Source organism: Pinus tabuliformis, chromosome 3_2 (genome assembly GCF_031772625.1).
Source record: "Pinus tabuliformis cultivar Carrire ecotype Pingquan chromosome 3_2, CPIR1, whole genome shotgun sequence".
Lineage (NCBI taxonomy): Eukaryota > Viridiplantae > Streptophyta > Pinopsida > Pinales > Pinaceae > Pinus > Pinus tabuliformis.
The window spans coordinates 772,794,018-772,813,753 of NC_142302.1; the positions used below are offsets into that span (position 1 = coordinate 772,794,018).

Genomic DNA, 19,736 nt, shown 5'->3' on the forward strand with positions numbered 1-19,736 from the left:
CTGTCAGGTACCAACTTTTCTAATGCTTCCAAATATCCTTTAGTTACCTCTGGATCTAAATGGGGTTTGGTCCTAACCCCACCCCCTGCTGCAGGTTGGCCCAACCAAGATGTAGAGTAGTATTTTGGCGTAAAGATATACGCCAAACAATGTAGTGGAAGATTAAGTCTATTCCACCGTTCACACACACAATCATGGATCAGTTTGTATAAGTTGGGATCTCTGTTATGAACAATATCTTTTATTTCCCCCAACATGGTATCCATTTGCTCATACACCTTGCCAATCACTGGTTTGTCTGTATTTGCAAACCGAATCATGTGATAAATGGGCTTGGTGAAATCCAATACTTGCCTCACACTTGTCCAAAACTGACCATCAAGAGCGGCCTCCTCCACCATTTCAAAACCTCCCATGTCAGCTGCATTTGTAGCCCTTTCCTTTAATACCTGCCAATGTGGACTTGATACCATGCTAGCCAATGCCTCTCTTACCTTCAAAAGGCGCCTGAAGGTGAGGTAATAGCTACCAAATCTGGTTTTCGCAATCTTCAACAACTCCAATCTCAAGTGACCGCGGAAAAGGCCATGGGTATTGCTATGATTTGTAATAAATTTTATCATTTGTTTGCCTTTCTTGTACAAATCACCAATCCATTGGTATTGTTTATTTTTGTTCTTGACAATATCATGCAACAGAAGGTTCAATGTGTGAACCAAACATCCAGACCAAAATATGTTGGGGTATTTATCCTCAATAATTGCTCCCGCTGCCTTACAATTAGGAGCATTATCAGTGATGACTTGGATGACATTGTATGGGCCAATACGCTCAATTGTTTCAAGTAATGCTTCTGCAACGTTGATGGCAGTCTTGAACTTGTCTGAGTAATCATGTGCAGTTAGAAAGATGGGACCACTAACAGACACAGCAAGAACACTTATCAATGGCTTGCCTTTTACATTTGTCCATCCATCAGATACAATGGACACCCCATGGTTAGTCCAAGAACTTGTCATTCTATTCAAAGAATGTGATATTTTTGCTTTTTCATGATCAAGGCCAACGGTTCTTGCCTTGTCATACCCAGGGCTCTTGTATCCTTTAGGGGCATCATTTATGGCAGAAACCATTTCGTGCCAATAAGGTGAGCAAAGAACATTGAATGGTATCCCACATGCATAGAGAAACCTGTAAACCTTTGAATCCACATCATTCCTACACCCCTCATTAAGGAAATCTGATATGGTTCTACGCCTTAAAGATGATGACCCTGTGCCTCCATATCCACTGCCTTGGGAGGACGCTGAAGGAGTTCTTTGTGATTGTGAGCTTGGTTCACAGAAACCCCTTGATTTTTTTGATCTGTATTGGGCTTCCTCCTCTTCCCTTGTGTATTTGGCTCTATCCGTTGCTGACACCGCTGTACAAGTTTTGATTCCTATTTGTTTGTCTCCATCCCATGGCCTTTTCCCGTAGAGGTGTCTTCTAGCACGGGTGTATGAACCTGTGTAATCAGTGTTGCAATGGGGGCAAAGAAATTTAGTGGTTCCACCCCCTCTCCCTGTTTCAGCCCTGTTAACATATTTCCACAATGGAGTTTGCTCTTGTTTAGTTTTTTGAGGGTCATGTTCACCCTCCTCTAGCTCGTCCTCACCGGGGTTTTCACCAATTTGACTTTCTCCAGCTTCTTCATCCCCCTCTTCAGTTTGGCCCCTCCATTTCCTACTCTCCAGCACCATAATAAACATAAAAGGGACCAGGAAGAGGAAAATGCCAAGAAATATAGCCAGGTCCATGGTGTTTGATGTTTGTAGGGTTTTGATTCTTGAATCTGTAAATTAATTTAATTTATTGGGATTAATTAATTTAATTTAATTTAAATTCATGATTTTTAAACTCAATAAACTAAATTAAATTAACTAAATTACTACCTAACTAAATTAAACTAACTAAACTAACTAAATTACTAAGTTACTTACCTCTGCAGGCTTGCTCCTCGCTCCTCGGCACTTGCTCCTCGCTCCTCAGCACTTGCTCCTCGCTTCTCCTTGCTCCTTTGCTCTTGCTCTTGCTCTTGCTCAATGAAGTGATAATGAAATTTATGTAGGCCCATTGGGCTTTTAAAACAAGAAAACAATTTTAAAATTGGATTTTTTTTGGCGTCTGCGGATTTTTTATTTTTATTTTTGTTCGCTCCCGGTGCCCGTCGAAATGCTCCCGGAGCGATTTTTTAATGCCCGGGAACGATCGCTCCCAGGCGTTAAAAATCGCTCTGGGAGCGACGGAGTGACCGCTCCCTGCAACGCTCCCGAAAATGGCAGGGAGCGCAAATTTTTTTTCGGGAGCGCGCTCCCAAAAATTGCTCCCGTTCGAGAGCGATTTTGGGAGCGCGCTCCAGAGCCGCTCCTGCCCGGAGCGCGATTCGAGAGCGGGTTTAGGGGGGGGCGCTCCCCCGCAACTATGATTTTACATCATTCCCGCAAGGCAACATAATTTGGATTACAACATGATGACCAGAAGTTGCACGATGATGATGATGTTTTGAAAATTTTGACTTTCTGAACATGATGGAAAGCTCTGAGATGTGCTTTGGCATGGAATCTTTGACACTTTATTTGGTTAACCCTTGAGTTGTCAACATGAGGCTTCGAAGGTTGAGCAACTCAGAGGGAGTCAACCTTCAGGTTTAGGTAGGGAGGAGCAATCAAAAAATTCCTCCAAATATGTCAAGAAGGTTGTTTAGGAGTAGGAGGCTTTTAGGAACAACCCCAAGGGGAGTTGGACTTCGAGGATCTTTGTAGACTAAGTGACAAGGAAGGCTTCTAGTTCAAAGGGAGCAACCAAGGCAGTGAATATAGGTCCAGGATTAGAGACAATTCTAGGGGATAAAAGTACCTCCCTTGCTAAGAGGGAGTGTTGATTTTTGTAGCTTGGGCAAATTACTTCTACACGAGCCTTGTGTTTAGGCATGCAGAAGTCGCTCACATTCTCCTTAGAACACTTGCACTAGTGTCAGCAAGTTGCTAATGTAACTTATTCTATGTCTAACTTAGGAAAAAACACATATTAATCTGTTGGCTTACTAAGCTAATAGAAACTTAGGAAAAGTAATTTACTTTAGTGAATAGGTTTTAATATTAGCCATTGATTTCAAGTTAGGTGAGATCTAATCTCGGCCGTCAATCACTATGAGATTAGGGCTTTTGATCAATGTAAAATTATAAAAGCAAGGCTAGGTAGAGGGAGAAGACACACCATATAGTGACACTAGCCTTAGGAGGAGGATGAGTTTGATACTCCAGTGTGCAGGGTCCGAGGAAGGTGGAAGGAGCAACGATGGACACATATTGAGATCAACTGAGGAAGATTGAAGAACAAATCTAGGGCTTGATTGGGTAAATAACTCCAGGTTTGTTGTTGTATATGTAATTCCTCAGTTGGTCCGTTATCCCAAGACGGGAGCCCAAGTAGGTTTAGATTAATTTATAATGAAGTATTGTGATTGGGCAGAAACCTTGTAGAGCTTTACCAGAGAGACAATAAAAAAATATTGCAAGAAAGAAATAACACAACCAACAACAATACAAACATTAACAATATGTACACAATTTACCCTGGGAAACCCCAACTTCAAGGAAAAACTAGCTTAACCGAATTCCATTAGATCCCTTGGCCAAAACCCTGGCCAAGCTGACTAATTGAGCGTTCATTGCTCACCTCCCCTAGCCTATATTACAATGAAGTCTTCCTAGCCTTTTAAAGGCTCCATCACATGAATTCCACTAGTAAATTATCGTGGGCAACCAAAAAACTGTGGGCCTAGGCCCTAAAACCCCCACTAATGACCCAGTCAACTTTGACTCTTTTCTCAAGTTATGTTTACCTAAACCTTGACTTGGGGCTTCTTTGATTAAATCCAGCCAAATCTGCCAAGTGAGTCAACCCCGCTTACTCTGGCCCTTACCCCTCTCAAAGTTAATATCAAGGGCATCTGTTAACCCAACATGGCTCCTATCATCTAGGTCTAACACCAAAATTTACCTCCAATTTCCGGGGGGTACGCATGCCTTGCCAGGTCTTATAACAGTATGCCCATTTACATGCAAATTTTTTGACACCATCACAATAATTTATATTTTTTGTTTATTGTTCATTGTCGCTCTCCTTTTTCATCCTCTCGCCTTAACATATTCGATGCTCTTCTCTCCAAATCCAACCCCCATGGTTGTGCTTACTTTATGAGCCTAAACATGATGCCAATGCCCTAGGCATTGATTCTTCTTGATCTCCATTATGTATTTTACTATCACCTTGTCGAATATCCTACATTGGTTGGTTTCCTTTCGCAATGTGCTACAAATGTGAGTCCCATGCAACTTAAGACTATCAAGTACTCCAAAATGCTCTCTAGACTGGTCCCTACTCATCTGTATATTCATGCATTGCCGAAGCTCTTGGCCTCAGACCGAGTGACCCCCAACCTTTCGATGACCTGTGCCATCTTGGTAGAAACCGATATACTATTTTCCCACCATTCATACTCACTGGCCAACGAGTATCTGTCAACCTTGCCCATAATACAACCTGCCAGCTGGATGCATGGATATTTTTCTTTGCATCCCACACATGAGGTCTCGACTTTTCCCACAACCTCCCAGCCACAATGCGACGTAATGCATTAGTCACCTTCGAGGGTGCTATCACTATGCTCTTGTAGTCTGTCTCATATTTTGGCAAGTCCATGTGTTTGGCCCGTAGCCTTAGACCAAATTGCGATCACACCAACACATTTGACCCATTTGCTTCCTTCTGTAGTTGTCCTCCCTATCGCCATGTTTAGTGCTTCTGGAGACATCACCATGCCTCGCATGGCCCTCAACTCATTGCCCCCTAGTCTCCAATGGATAATACAACATCATTGTTTCTACACAACACCCTTCTCCTATCCAAACTTGATGCGGCGAACTTGTCACTATTGCCTAAGGAATTGGGTATCGTGTTTAGACTCATAAAGTAAGCGCAACCATGGAGGTTAGATTTGGCGAGAAGAGCATCAAGATGTTAGGGCGAGAGGATGGAAAAGGAGAGCAACAATGAGCAATAAACAGCAAAAGAATTATTATAATGGAGTAAAAAATTTTGCATGTCAATGGCATACTACGGTAAGACTTGGTAAGGCATGTGTAACCTTGGGAAATTGGCGGTAAAGTTTAGTGTTAGACCTAGGTGATGGGGGGCATGTTGGGTTAACAAATACCTTTGGTATAATCTTTGAGGGGGGTAAGGGCCAGATTGAGCAGGGCCATTCTTTCTTCTCATCCTTGCTAAACTAAACTGTCAACCTTGAACCTTCCACATCGCTTCATTCATCAGACCTTATAAACCCTTGGCAATAGAAGAGTCATTCTAAAGCCAAATACTTCCACCTTCGGCTTTGATACCACATGTAGAACTTTAGGGGAGAGACAATAAAAAATTACTACAAGAACTAAATAACACAACCAACCACAATACAAACATTAATAAAATGCACACAATTTTTCCTGGGAAAACCCATACTCCGGGGAAAAACCTAGCCTAACAGAATTACATTAGATCCCTTGGCCAAGACCCTGGCCAAGCCATCCATGTTAGCCTTCACTGCTCACCTCCCATGGCGTACATTAAATTGAAGTCTTCCCAGCCTTTTAAAGGCTCCATTACATGAATTCCATTAGCAAATTACCATAGGAAACCGAAAAAACATGGGCCCAAAACCCCCACTAATGACCCGGTCAACTCTGAATACACCTTCAGCTCTGATACCACATGTAGAACTTTAGGGGAGAGACAATAAAAATTTACTGCAAGAACTAATTAACACAACCAACAATAATACAAACATTAACAATATGCACACAATTTACACTGGGAAAACCCCAACTCTAGGGAAAAACCCAGCCTAATGGAATTATATTAGATCCCTTGGCCAAAACCTTGGCCAAGCCGACCAAGTGAACATTCACCGCTCACCTCCCATGGCCTACATTACAGTGATGTCTTCCCAGCCTTTTAAAGGCTCCATCACATGAATTCCATAGGAAAATTACCATGCGCAACCAAAAAACCATGGGCCCAAAACCCCCACTAATGACCTGGTTAACTTTGACTCTTTCCATGAGTCAAGTTTACCTAACAAATCCGTGTCAGATGTGATTGAGATTGGTTGTGTAAATATGCTTCTGCAGAATATTTTGTTAGGAACTTAGCTGTATGTTTATTCAACCGGGTGCTGGGTTCTGAAAACTAACATGCACTTGGTACTAGATTTTACTGTAAAAAGTACCCATAGCTCTAATTTCTCTTCTAATGTCCCATTCAAAGAAAAGGCGGCAAATGAAGGGAAGGGAAGAAACGTGAATGGGAGGTATTCTAGGAATGTCATAAAGGGAGGTTGTATGGGAGAACATGGTTTGGGTGTCAAGGTTATGGGGGATGGTATGGTGTCTAGGAAAAAGGTCTTAGTAGAAGTCTTTCAGAGAGTGGAGGGCTGCACAAAGTTCCCATCTCCTCTGGGAGAGAAATGGTCATTTTTTGCAGTGAAGGAGTATACGGTATATTTGGTGAAGGTGAGAGGAGGAAGATGGGTCATATGTTAGGGTGATACAGAGCTGTTTGTGGACAGATTTGTGATTCATGGGGTAGGAGTCAGGGTAGGTTTATGGGTGTGTTGACGAGTAGAGTGGGGGAATGGGTCAAGCATTGCATCCATGAGGATCATGGAAATTATCTCATAAGCCAGTGATGCTTTTGGGTACTGGACTCTCACCATCAAGGGTGCAGGACTCAATTGCTTCGCATAGCAGCATAGAGCTTATATTGTGGTCTTTCACAACCCTGTTTTCATGGTTTAGGCTTGCTTCCATTTGATTCGCTGCTACTACAGGAATCACTTTTTCTTTCTATCCCTCTGGCTACTAAGATGTTTTAGTTCACTAGGTTGTCTCTTGCCTGCAAGGGGTGTCTCCCGTAACCTGTGAAGATTGAACTGAATTATCTTTCTAGAATAGAGAACTTGGCATGAGCCGATTTTTTGTTCTTTACCTACAAATTACTTCAAAGCTTACACAAATTTCTATTTTGAAGGGTGATTAGAGTTCTTTCTTATTGAAAGTCGCTGATAACTGTACATTTATAACGTCTATAAACAAGTTCTATTTCCAACTATAAGGTAGTTAACTGAAGATTGACCTAAATTGTCTGTCTAGAAATGAAATTTGGCACAAACCATTTTTTGTTCTCTTATCTGCAAATTACTTTTCAATTTTGTTTTATATTTTGTAAATTGACTTCAAAAATATAAATCCAAAATAGGTAAGGTGGCAATTATTACATTGTTACCTTTGCTTTCCATGCAGGTATGTTGGGGAGATGTGATGCATTGGATGTGGCCACTTTTCACAGAGCGTTGGGCTTCTTGGCGGACAGATTGCTTGCATCTTAGTTCTTGTCCCCTAACGGTCTGCACTTAAACTACTTTGTTGGGAAGACAAATTGTCCAGATGGCATTTTGTTTGCAGTAATAGAAGAATGTTAGATGTTATACACAAAGGAGTCTTTTCTGTCTACTTTGTGAAAAGTTCTGTAACATCTGTCAGCAATATGAAAGAGTCATATTGGACCTCTTACTTTAGGTGTAAACAGGTTATCTTATATTGTCTGTCACTGTGACATTCATCACTAAGAGTTCATATTTGCTTTTCAATTAATGCAGGATCCAGTAACAGGGCTTCCTATATCACATGGTTGGCCTGAATCCCCATTACTCTTGTAAGTTTTGGTGTCTGGTGAGGTTTTTGGTTGCATACAAGTTTGAACTGCAAAATATTTTATTCATCAAAGATCCTTTCTCTGCACATTGGGTGGCTTATAATGGATGGTTGTGTTATATGCTTTCTCCCAGGGTTGCTTTATGCAGTGTTGAGTTACAAACTGTACCAGTAGATTATGAAAATTTAACACACTATACACCAGTTTGCAGAGAGAGAGAGAGAGAGAGAGAAGATGAATGTATTATGCAATATTGAAAGCAAGAATTTATGTCCTATCACTTTTATTATCAAGCACTAGTTCCTAATACTGATGTTTAATAACGAACAATGTTATGATCATTATACTTCATCAATTCTATCACCTTCCATTAACGATGATCTCAGGTACACCGTACAAGAGCTTGTGCCAAAAGATCACAATAAAAGAAATGGAGGCAACCTGCTCCTTAATTGTGCAATGATGCATCTTGAGAACCTCACTCCCACTCAGTTACTGACAGTGATAATGGTGAATGTCAACATGCTGGAAATTGTCCATTCTGCTGACGATAACCTCACATTCTAATGTCTTCCATACGTGCCACATCAAACTGACAACTGCATTTCAAATATAAGCTTTTGAAACTGCCACAAGGTGGGATAAAAATCACTGCATGACATGTATCTTGCCTGGTCGATGCATGAAATGTCCAGGTGCCAACCACTTGTCTAACTATTGAGTCATTAGCTAGAATAGAGACAGTGTTGGCTGAAAATTTTGGCCCACCTACCACAGACATAGAAGCTACTTTGAACTCCTACATGCAGTGATTTCTACACTTTGATAGCAAAGTATAGCTGCTTTCAAATCCCGCCTTTGTGGCTGGCACCGACACAAAGAGCCATATTCACAAGATTCTTCTCACCTGCAACTTGCAAACCTTTTGACCCATTTTCATACAAGTCAATTTACATCCAACCTACAAATATACTTGTGATATTGCATTCCCATGGGTGAAACTAACCTATATATGTTCCACCTTGTAAAGGAGCAATTTTTTCTTTGTTGGATTTTACACACACAAAATCTTAGACACGTTCACACCAAAAAATGAGAGACAATAGATTGCTTAATTTTTGACAAGGCAATGTCACATTAGATAGCAGTAGAAAGAGGATTACATTATGTAACTCCCAAATGCCTAATATTTTTATGACTACACTTTATAATTCACGATTTCATCACCTTATTATAAGGTCTCTAACTAAGCCTTTATTACAAATCTAGTGTATGCGTAAACCCTAATTATGAGAATTATATCTAACACCCTGTAATAATGGCATGTTACAAAAAATTGCTTGTTCCAAAACAAAGGCAAAGTCTTTGGATAAGTGAAATGTTTGCAGCCCACTGCAAAATAAGGTCTTTAATCAGCGATTGGAGGTGAATTGTCTATGGTGAAGTTGGAGAAGTGCAAGGTATGCCATTATAATTCTGTTTGACTGTTGACTCAACAACCAAATGGGATCCAATGTTGGCTAAATAGTCACCGTTTCTACCATGGACATAGAAATTGGCTTGTTCACCAAATTCACCTCCTCCACATCTTTGCAGTTCAACATATAAATTTTTTCTTTTGCTCTGTTGAGGAAGCACCATCCTGCTCCATTGCAACATCTTCACCCTACTTGAGGGCCTTCTTCTTTTCCTGAAAATCAATGAATAAAGCATAATGAATTTATTTCTTACCTTGTTTCTCTAGATTCTACTTGTCACTTGTAACCATCAGTGTTTTAAAAACCAGCTGGTTTGAACCGGCCAAACCAGCAGAAAAACCCGGTTTGACCCCTCCCTTCACCAAAAAATTAGAAAAATCAGTCCTAACTGGTTGGTTTAGGATGGAACCGACCGGTTTATGGTCAAACCGACTGATTTAGGATGGAACCGACCGGTTTATGGTCAAACCAGTTGGTTCCATCATAAACCCGACCGGTTTATTGCCAGGGCAACCATAAACCACACATAATGCATTTTTTTGGGTTTTGAAGCTGTTTTGAGGGAAATTTGGGGTTGTTTTCCTCCAAAAATAGTCCCTCCAAGAAAAACATGCCTACCCTCTCATTTTCCCAACACATCTCAACCCTAGCAATGTTGGCAATTCATGGTAATGTTAAATTCTTAAAGTAAAAGGATGAAAATGTAAAAGTAAATGTCACTTTTACATTTCATTCTTTTACTTAAATTTTTAACATTACCATGAAATGACTCAGGATGTTTGAGAGTGGTTTCGACCTCATTGGATTTCATATGGAGAAACTAGAATTTTAGATTTCACTCAAAATTCAGCAGACTTAATGGTTTTCAGGATTTCATGGTTTGGGGGTTTGCAATGTTTCCATTTGATTCTATCATGCGTGAGATTATGAGATTGGCATTTGATCAAGAGCATGCAGCCCTTTAAGAACCTTGATGTTGGTGGCATTGATTGTTGGACTTTGTTGATATTGGTGGTATTGATTGTTGAACTCCCCTACCATGTCCTTAACAAGAATGCACCCTTCACTCAAAGGAAAACAATTGGTTAGGCATGCAATCTTTTTCTACCACATTATAAGGTCGAGGAGATGAACCCTTCACTCAAACCAAAATCATTGGTTAGGCATGTTAAACCTTTTCAATTTCTTTCATGTTATAAGGTTGAGCAATCCGAGTATAAAGACTTTGAGCTAGATGATGTTTATGTATTTCAAGTAGCGTTGAATCAATGATGAGTTTCATGAGTGACCATGTTGATCAGTGATTTGTAGTTTTGATGTCTATTTTTGCTACTACTACTAAAGTTGTAGAGGAGTTTTAGGAGTCCTCAAACTCTGAGCCATATTATTTATGTAGTTCATATTGATGATCTCTTGCCTAGTAGTGGTGATGAGTTTGATCATGATGAGGAGTGATCATGTTGTTGATCATTGATATGTAGACTTGTAGTAGGTCAGTGACCGCATAACTTAGAGCATTGTTTTCGGACTCTAGAGACCATTTAGAGCCTCATTGATTATGTATTTTGTTGCGGATATGTATTGCACTCGATGCCATTTTGATATATTCACCTTTACATGGTATATAGATGAGCAAACCTTGCATATTTTGTTTCTATTGGCTTGGAATCATGGGTTTAAATCTTAAAAATAGTTTTTCTCATTAAAAATTAATTATTTAATGTATTTTTTTAAAACCGGTTCGTTTAGACCTGACCAGTCCCGGTTCGAAACCTGGTTCATTAGGTGAACCAGTCCGGTCACCGGTTTCAGTTTTTAAAACATTGGTAACCATCAACTTCTCTTTACAATCCACCAGTGGAAACAAACCTTGTTCTGCCACACCGATAGAAATCATCTTTTTTCTCCTAGTGTTGACAATAAACCATCTATTTTAATTGAAGGCAACATCTAAGTGTGGGCTATGCTTCATAGTCCAATAATGGAAAGGAAGTTTCTATTTAAGCCAAGGACATATAGGACATCCAGAAATAGCATCCTCTTACCTCTCATTTGAAGTTGCACACCTCCTTTGCCTTCAACTCTGTCTTTTTCTTCACTGAAGACAACAGAATCAGCATTCGAGCTGTTGTCAACAAGATCAATACACCAATATTCTGATTAGTAAAATGTTGTGAAGCACTTGAATCTATGTATGAATTTGTTTTGTTCCAAATGAATCCTTTATTTCTTGTTCAAACACAAAAATTCTTCTTCCTCTTTACATTCAACTACATTGGTTTGTTTCTTCGCACACTGTTCTTTGGAAGAAGGTGCTTGCTTGTTTTTTTCACCACAACTGCTTCCCGTGAAACTTGGCCTTCTGTTCTAATTTGCAACAGTAAAAACACTTCATACCTTTCCCAGGGTTTAGAGTATCTAAATCAGCCCTATCGTTGTCATCTTCTCATTTGCTTTTGCCCTTGAAATCTGCTTTTTAGGCTACTTGTGAATCTCCATTCACATTGGTTCTCTCAAAGTGCTTCTTCCACCTATCCTTTTGCAGAGATTTATTAATTAATTGCTCAAACGTTAGATCAACATCTTCGGTGTTTAGATTCAAGGTCTCAACAAAATTCCCATATCAAAGTGGTAGGATTTTTATTGTAATTATTACCATGTCCTCTTCTTCAACTTTTATATCAATGGATTTTAACTTGTTAATATCAAATTTTTGGACTGAAGTTCGAGTGTTAAGTTTTGATGTATGTTGATGAGTACATTGAGACTGGGTTGGAATTCTCCTAGGTCCTCTTGATTGGTTCAGAAATGATGGCTTGTGGACATCATCCACGGTGAATTCTATGTCACAAAGTTTACCATTTGACATCAATGGTCTGTGAATACTGTTGCTGCAAAATCTAGCAGGCCCAGTACAAAACCTAACTAGGTGGGTCCAGACCTTATAGAAACAAGAGAAGCGGTTGCCACTGTCAGCTTAGGAACCTTTCTCCTGCTCTTTAGTGGTATTTGACCACAAGGGAGTCTTCCCTAAATCACCTAAAGGATAATCTGTTGGAAAATGTAACTAGGTTTAATCTTCATTAATGTATTTGAGTCATCATGTAATGTACTTGTCAAAAGAATAAAGAAAATAATAATAATAATTATTATTATGACTTATTAAAGCATGTGTTTCATGCTTGGGTCATCAACTCATCACGTTTTAGGTCAAAGTACCTGTTGAGGACTTCTAGGATTTATTTTGAGTTAATAGAATCATTGCACTTTTAAAGAGACGCTTCTTGGGCTTTTGAATCATGTAAAAAGGTTTAGTATTGAATAAAAAATTAAGTATGTTACCTCCACACCAAGTCGACCTCAAGGAGGGGTATTCAACCTCACCTAAAGGCTATAAAGAAAACAGCTCGAACTCATTTGGAGGAGATCAACTCAAGCAAGTTCGATATACTTCTGGAAGCTGGGAAAAAGTGAGAAGTGAAAGAAGGCAAAAAGGAGTGCGAGTTTTGTTAAGGTGAAGGAGGAAGGGAAAATCAAAGTTTGGTGCATCTCTCTCTCTCTCTCTCTCTCTCTCTCGTGCCCTAGATTGGAAGATCAAAGTTCTCTTGTTGATGCCGTTCCCAGTTGCCGCTGCTAGAACTAGTATAGGTTGAAGTTGCTGTTGTTGGGTGCTGCTGCCTCAAGAAGTTGTATTGGGTCAAGATGGAAGTCTCCTAAGCAAGGTTGAAGTTGCTGGGTCCAAGAAAGTGCTACATAGTATTGCTACTGTTGTCGCTGCCAGGTCAAGTAGGATCATCTGCAAAGGAACTAGAAGGCTGACTTGGTGTGGAGGAAAGTTTGCATCAAGGTCTAGAGTCTTCGAATATCTCAGGAAAACTATTGAAGGAAGAATTACTGATTGGTTTTCCCCCTAGAGAGGGGTTTTTCCCTGGCTGTGAGCCTATATCTGGTGTCCATTGATTTATGTGCTATTGCTTTGGTAATTGCTTGATGAACTAAAAGAAAGAAGTTATAAAGAAATATAATAAGAAATCAAGAACATCAAAAGTAATTATCAAGTATAAGAAAATCTTTTTGCCTTTCTGATTTTCTAACATAATCAACTACTATGGCTCAAGGTGATATATGAGAGGTGTGTAATATGGGATAGAGTACTGACAAAGTCTAGAAAGGCCCAAATGTTATATGCCACAGTTCAAGGATTCAATTCCTAGACCAAAGATATGGCCATTATAAGTCAGTGTTTGATTGCTTTGTAGTGAAGGGTGCACAATGTCATATAGCAGCCAAAGAAAAGGCCTTTCAAGGATAATCAACAAAAAGGAACAAATTCCTTCCAGTAGACACCTAGGGCTAGGGTCACTTGTGTTGAAGAATCTAGGGCAGAGTAGTGTTGTGTGATTCTTTGTTACTTGATAACAATTTGTGGAGTCTTTTTACTTTTCTTGCTAGCTTATTCTTCTTCTTTTTCTTATTAGTGCATATGTGTGTACTTCATCAAACTGCTACCAAAACATAAAAACAAGAACACAAGATGTTGGCTCTCTGCCAGGGCCAAAACCTCTCTACTCTTGATAGGAAAACCCTTTAGTGAATTTCTCTTATTGAAGCTTGTTAAATTATGGTATGTTCTATGCTTAGAGCAATTTACTTCAATTTCTTCTTATTAGCCCAATGTCAATTCTCAGTATAGCAATCACATTAAAATATAAGTAAAATGCTGATAGAACATAAATAAAATCGACAGAAGACAAGCCAAGACAAGAGACACAAGATGTGGTGGCTAGCCAGGGACAAACCCCAATGCGGGGAAACCCTTTGATCAATTCTTCTATATTCTTCAATAATTTAGCAGAGAGAGAGAGATAGTACAATATCACAAATCTGTGATTTTATATCAGCAACAATACAACACTAACCAACAAAGTCAAAGCTGGTCAAACAACTCCCAATTTGACCTCAAGTCAACCTTGAAGAACTCGGTCTTCAACAACAAACATAGGCAGCCCAAAAACAACCCTCAATCAATAGTCAAAGAATAGTCAACGAAAACACAGTCTACGGTCAGCCCTAACCAGTCAACGTTGGCCAACGTTTGGTCTACACTGGTCAACGTATCACCCAAAACAAAAATGCGTAGTTTAGATTTGGTCAACACGGGGTCAACGCACTACCCAACAATGTGGTCAATGGTCAGCAACCCTGCACCTCGGTCAACACAGTCAACACAACCCTAAAACAAAAATCCGTCCTCCTTCTAGCACGTGTGAGAGATCAGCGGCTCCTACGCTTGCCCAATCAGATTAGGAGAGAGAAGATGATGAGATGAATGATGGTGAAATGAGGCACAATGTCTCCTTCCTTTATATGCAACATTGAGGTTTGGCTGGGGGTGTGCCACACACTTTAACTTGCTAGCTGACCTTGACAAATTGTCAAGAAATACAAATAAATTCATATCTCCATGAATACATGTTGGAATCAGATGATTGTTAGATCAATCCTACACCTCTCGACGAGAGGAATCCAAGAAAAATATCAGCTGCCATAAATAAGATGACCCACGTGAATATTGGCCCTAGTTGCCAATTTTAACAGTCCCTCTCAACTAGGTAGTAGGGAGAACTCCATCTGCTAATCCATCTGTCTGTCGGTACTATCTCTGCCATCAAGTGCACTGCCCTGCACTGCTCGGCTCTGCTCTACTCTACTCTGCTCTACTAAACTATGATGAAGAAGAAATGATTGAGGATGTATCATACCATCCTCTACTGACCTGATGTCAGTCCCAGATAAAAGAGTGTGCCCAATAGCACTCTTACTGACCCGAAGTCAGTCCCAATGAAGAGAGTGTGTCATACCACTCTTACTGATCTTGGATCAATTCCAAAAGAGAGTGAGTTATATCACTCTTATTGACCCGAAGTCAGTTCCAATTGATCCCAGATCAATGTCATCCTAGCATAGGGAGTATGGTAGATACACAATGCGTCCATCGGTACTACTATGGTCCCTATCCTCATTTCCCTACTCATTGGCCAGATGAGAGGTACTTCCCATGAGTCCCAGACTGCATGGGTAGGATGTCTTGGCAAGAGAAGGATGAACCACTCATCCTGCCTACATGTCGCCACGGGGTATCACAGGGGAAGGCTGAACCATTCACCCTGTACACAACACACCACTAGGGGAGGGTGAGTCACCCTATGGTCACTCGTTGCTCCAAAAAGTACCCCAAGCCCCCTGAAGCTCCCAAAGCTCAATGTATGCATCATACAGGACCCTCATAAGAGGGTCTCTCAATGACTCCTAGTTGTTCTCGAAAAGTCAAGAATTTGACCTTTCCCAGGGGCTTCATCAGAATGTTGGCGACACATTTCTGAGGGGCTTCATCAGAGTGTTGACGACCTGCTCATCTATCCCAATATGATGGAGCCTTATTGCTCCTCGCTATACCATATCCCGGATAAAGTGGTACCTAATATCGATGTGCTTGGAGTGATCATGAAATATTGGATTCTTGGATAAACGAATCCCACTCTAGTTGTCGCAGAGGATCATGGTAGTATCCATTGTATGTCCAAACAGCTCACTGAAGAGCTTCCTCAACCAGACAGCCTCACAGGAGGCCATACTCGCAACAATGTACTCTGCCTCAACGGTGCTTAAAGGCACCGACTTCTGCTTCCTGCTTATCTAGGAGATCGAGGCAGAACCCAAAGAGAAACAACACCTGGAAGTGCTCTTTCGGTCCACCACACTGCTTGCCCAATCAGCATCAAAATATCCCTGTAGCCTCACATCTCCGACAGTGTATCTCGACCCATGAGTGATTGTGCCTCGAAGATATCTCAGAAGATTCTTGGGACCAATCCAATGTGAGTGATGAGGCTCAACCATATATTGGCTCAACGTGTTGACTGCAAAACATATATTCGGACGAGAGTTCACCAAGAACATCAATGCTCCTATGAGTTGACGATACTCAGTAGCATTTCCCAAAGTAGGTCCAGTAGCACTACCGCATAACTTCTTGAAGTTAAGCTCCATTGGGGTAGTCACGGGCTTGTAGTCCACCATACCGAATCTCTCCAATATCTTCACCACGTATTTTCCTTGAGATAGGAAAATCTCTCCTGGCTTTTGCCAGACCTCCAACCCTAGGAAATAGTGCATCAGTCCTAGGTCCTTCATCTCAAATTCGGAAGCCAACTCCCTCTTACATTTGTGAATGAGAGGCTCTGCACTTGTCAAGAAGAGGTCGTCAACATACAACACCAGTATGAGAGGCTTATCATCCTCAACCTTAAAGTAAAGGTTTGGATCGACTTCACTCTTGAATCCAAACTTCATGATGTAGCTATCGATCCTCTCATACCAAGCTCAGGGTGCTTGCTTTAGCCCATAGAGAGCTTCCTTCAACCTGCATATGTGAGATTCCTGATTATGAATCTCAAACCCCTCTAGTTGTTCCACATAGACTTCCTCTTTAATCGAACCATGCAAGAATGCGGTCTTGACATCCATCTGATGTAGGTTCCATCCTTGCGAAGCAGCACGGTCTATGATCGAGCGAATGGTGGTGTATCGGGCAATAGGTGCAAATATCTAGTCATAATCTACACCTTCCTTTTGAGAGAAGCCTCAAGCAACAAAGCGAGCCTTATATTTTTCAGCACTCCCATCAGCTCCATGCTTGATTTTGTAAAGCCACTTCGAGGTGACAACTGTTTTGTCCTGGGGTCTAGGGACCACATCCCAGACATTGTTCTTCATGATGGACTCGTATTCCTCATTCATAACATCCTTCCATAGTTGATGCTTCACTGCTTCTTCGAACGATGAAGGCTCATTTTGATTGATGGTGCTCATAATGGTCAAGTATCCTTGATACCTGGTCGACTTCTTACTTTCACGGAAATGTCCTTCGGCATCATCAAGTGTCCCCTTAAGCCATGAGGGCCTCTTCCTAGAAGAGGAAGGCTCTTGTGGAGTGGGATCAATAGGATCCATAGGTTCTTCCACATCGGGCATCGTCTCATCTTCCTTCTCATCCAGCTTCCTAGTAGCAGCTTCTCTAGTTTTCCTTAGAATAGGAAGATTGTCAACCTTGCTAAGAGCCATATCTTCGTCAAAGGTGACATCATGACTAATCTCGACTTCCCTTTGACCAGCCACATAGATTCGATAGCCCTTAGAAGTTTCACTATAGCCCACGAAGATTCCCTTCTTTCCAGATGCACCCAATTTTTTTCTTTTCTCTTTCGGCACATGAAAATATACAACACTTCCAAAAATTCTAAAATGAGAGAAAATTCTAAAAACAACCCTCAGTCAATAGTCAAACAACAGTTAAAGAAAACACAGCCTGCGGTCAACCCTAACTAGTCAAAGTTGGTCAACGCTGGTCAACGTATCACCCAAAACAGAAATGCACAGTTCAGATCTGGTCAACGCACTACCCAGTAGCTCAGTCAATGGTCAGCAGCCCTGCACCTTGGTCAACGCAGTCCTAAAACAGAAATCCGTCCTCCTTCTAGCACGTGTGAGAGATCAGCTGCTCCTACGCTTGCCCAATTAGATTAGGAGAGAGAAGATCAAATTAGGAGAGAGAAAATGATGAGATGAGTGATGGTGAAATGAGGCACAATGTCTCCTTCCTTTATATGCAACGTTGAGGTTTGGTTGGGGGATTGCCACACACTCTAACTTGCTGGCCGACCTTGACACATTGTCAAGAAATACAAATAAATTCATATCTCCATGAATACATGTCGGAATCGGATGATCGTTAGATCAATCCTACACCTCTCAACGAGAGGAATCCAAGAAAAATATCAGCTTCCATAAATAAGATGACCCACATGGAGTTTGGCCCTAGTTGCCAATTTTAAGAAAGCTTCTACTGATCAATTCCAAACCTTAGACCCCTGATAATGAGATCCTCCAAGCACAAATCAAGTCTTCACTCCTTTCCGCACGATGTACTCCGACACTTCTTTCGGCACTTTGTTTCCTAACACTTCCTTCTCCTTCCTTCAACACTTTGTTCTTCTTTCAACTTCTTAGTAACTTTGTTGCACTTGCTCTAGAGAAGGTGTCTTTCCCTTATGATGATCCTTCACTCTCCAACCAAATGAGCTCATTCTTCAAAATGTAGGTGCAGATTGGAAGTGACTGTCTGGCAGCCCTAAATTTCTCGTACGTGTGACTGTTGTAGCCTCTTTTCCTTCTTCGTTTGAGTGCCCTTCTTCTTTACTTGAAGGTATTTCTTCCACGCTAGAGTAGTAGGCCTTGTAAGCCTAGTTTTAGCCTCAACCGAGGGTGGATGTGTGACTGTGGTTTACTGCTGTCCTATCCACATGAACAACTTCAAATTTCCGAACGTGTGACTATAGCAGTCCTTGGAACAACCTTCAAGACTTCGGTGGTATGCCCTCTCATTTTTTTGCCTTTGGAGACCTTCTCACTTCATTTTCCTTACCTTCTTCTTCGTTGATTTCAGAGCTCTTGTTGTGTGTTTTATGAGGAGTGGACAACCTCTATAAATAGAGGTCTATCCCTCCTCTTTAGGCCGACTTTTCTGGTTGCTTGTAGGTCGACTTGTAGAGTGGACTTCGGATGGTTCTTTGATGGAGTAGAGAGCTTGAATGAGCTTATTGATGGTGCCATTGCTAGGAGGAGACTTGTGACTTTGCTTGGAGGTGTTCTCTTGACCATAATACATATACATACAAGGTATAACATGCCCTTAATGTCTTCAACTTATTCTTTTGACTATTTGACTCACCTATAGCACTTTAAATAGTGCTGGACCTATTTTCAATGAGCAAGAAACTCATTGACATATATTATAAAAATAATATTTCTTTTTCTTGAATAAATACAAATATCAAAAGTACATTTATGAAGACCGAACCTAGTTACCTTTCCTTCAACACTCCCTCTTAACTAGCGAGGTATTCATACAATATTACAAGGTGTTTGGCTATTGTCAATCTTGAATAATTCGCATAAGAGAAACCGGATTTGTAATCCATATGTTATAGCATCATATTCATCAGCATTGTCATAGTGCAAGGCCTTGACTAACATCTCCATATCTTTACGGGACCATGAGCTACAATGCTGGTGAGACCAATAATTTATAGACACCTTCATCATTGTCTCTCAAGGTACACACCCACTCGAGAGTTCACCAAGTATGACCTTTTAGGACTATTCTTATCTTGGGTTGCCAACCCTCAAAGAATATTAGTTCTCTTGCCTACTCTTGTCTTGGATACCCTACACATCCTCAAAGAGTATCGGATGCCAGATGATTACCTAATCCTCCCATTCTTTCTTCCCAAGTGAAGACAAGAATGTTGTGTGTACATTTCCATTCATGGCCTTCATCTAGACTTACGACTGTTAGCCCTGGACTAGTGCATGACCCATTAAATG

At 40.8% G+C, this 19,736-nt stretch overlaps 1 protein-coding gene across 11 annotated transcripts in view; it reads left to right on the forward strand.

Moving 5' to 3' along the window:
• Positions 1 to 19,736, forward strand: part of LOC149182907 (UDP-Glycosyltransferase superfamily protein) — a 284,880-nt gene that overhangs the window by 153,130 nt on the left and 112,014 nt on the right. For all 11 annotated transcript variants that reach the window (XR_016257161.1, XM_089417000.1, XM_089417002.1 and 8 more), the window contains 2 exons: positions 7,401 to 7,502; positions 7,757 to 7,812. Coding sequence is in view for 10 of the 11 variants with exons in the window: in XM_089417000.1 (XP_089273126.1) it covers positions 7,401 to 7,502; positions 7,757 to 7,812 (158 nt within the window). In the remaining variant the exon portion in view is untranslated. The remainder of the gene's footprint in view (positions 1 to 7,400; positions 7,503 to 7,756; positions 7,813 to 19,736) is intronic.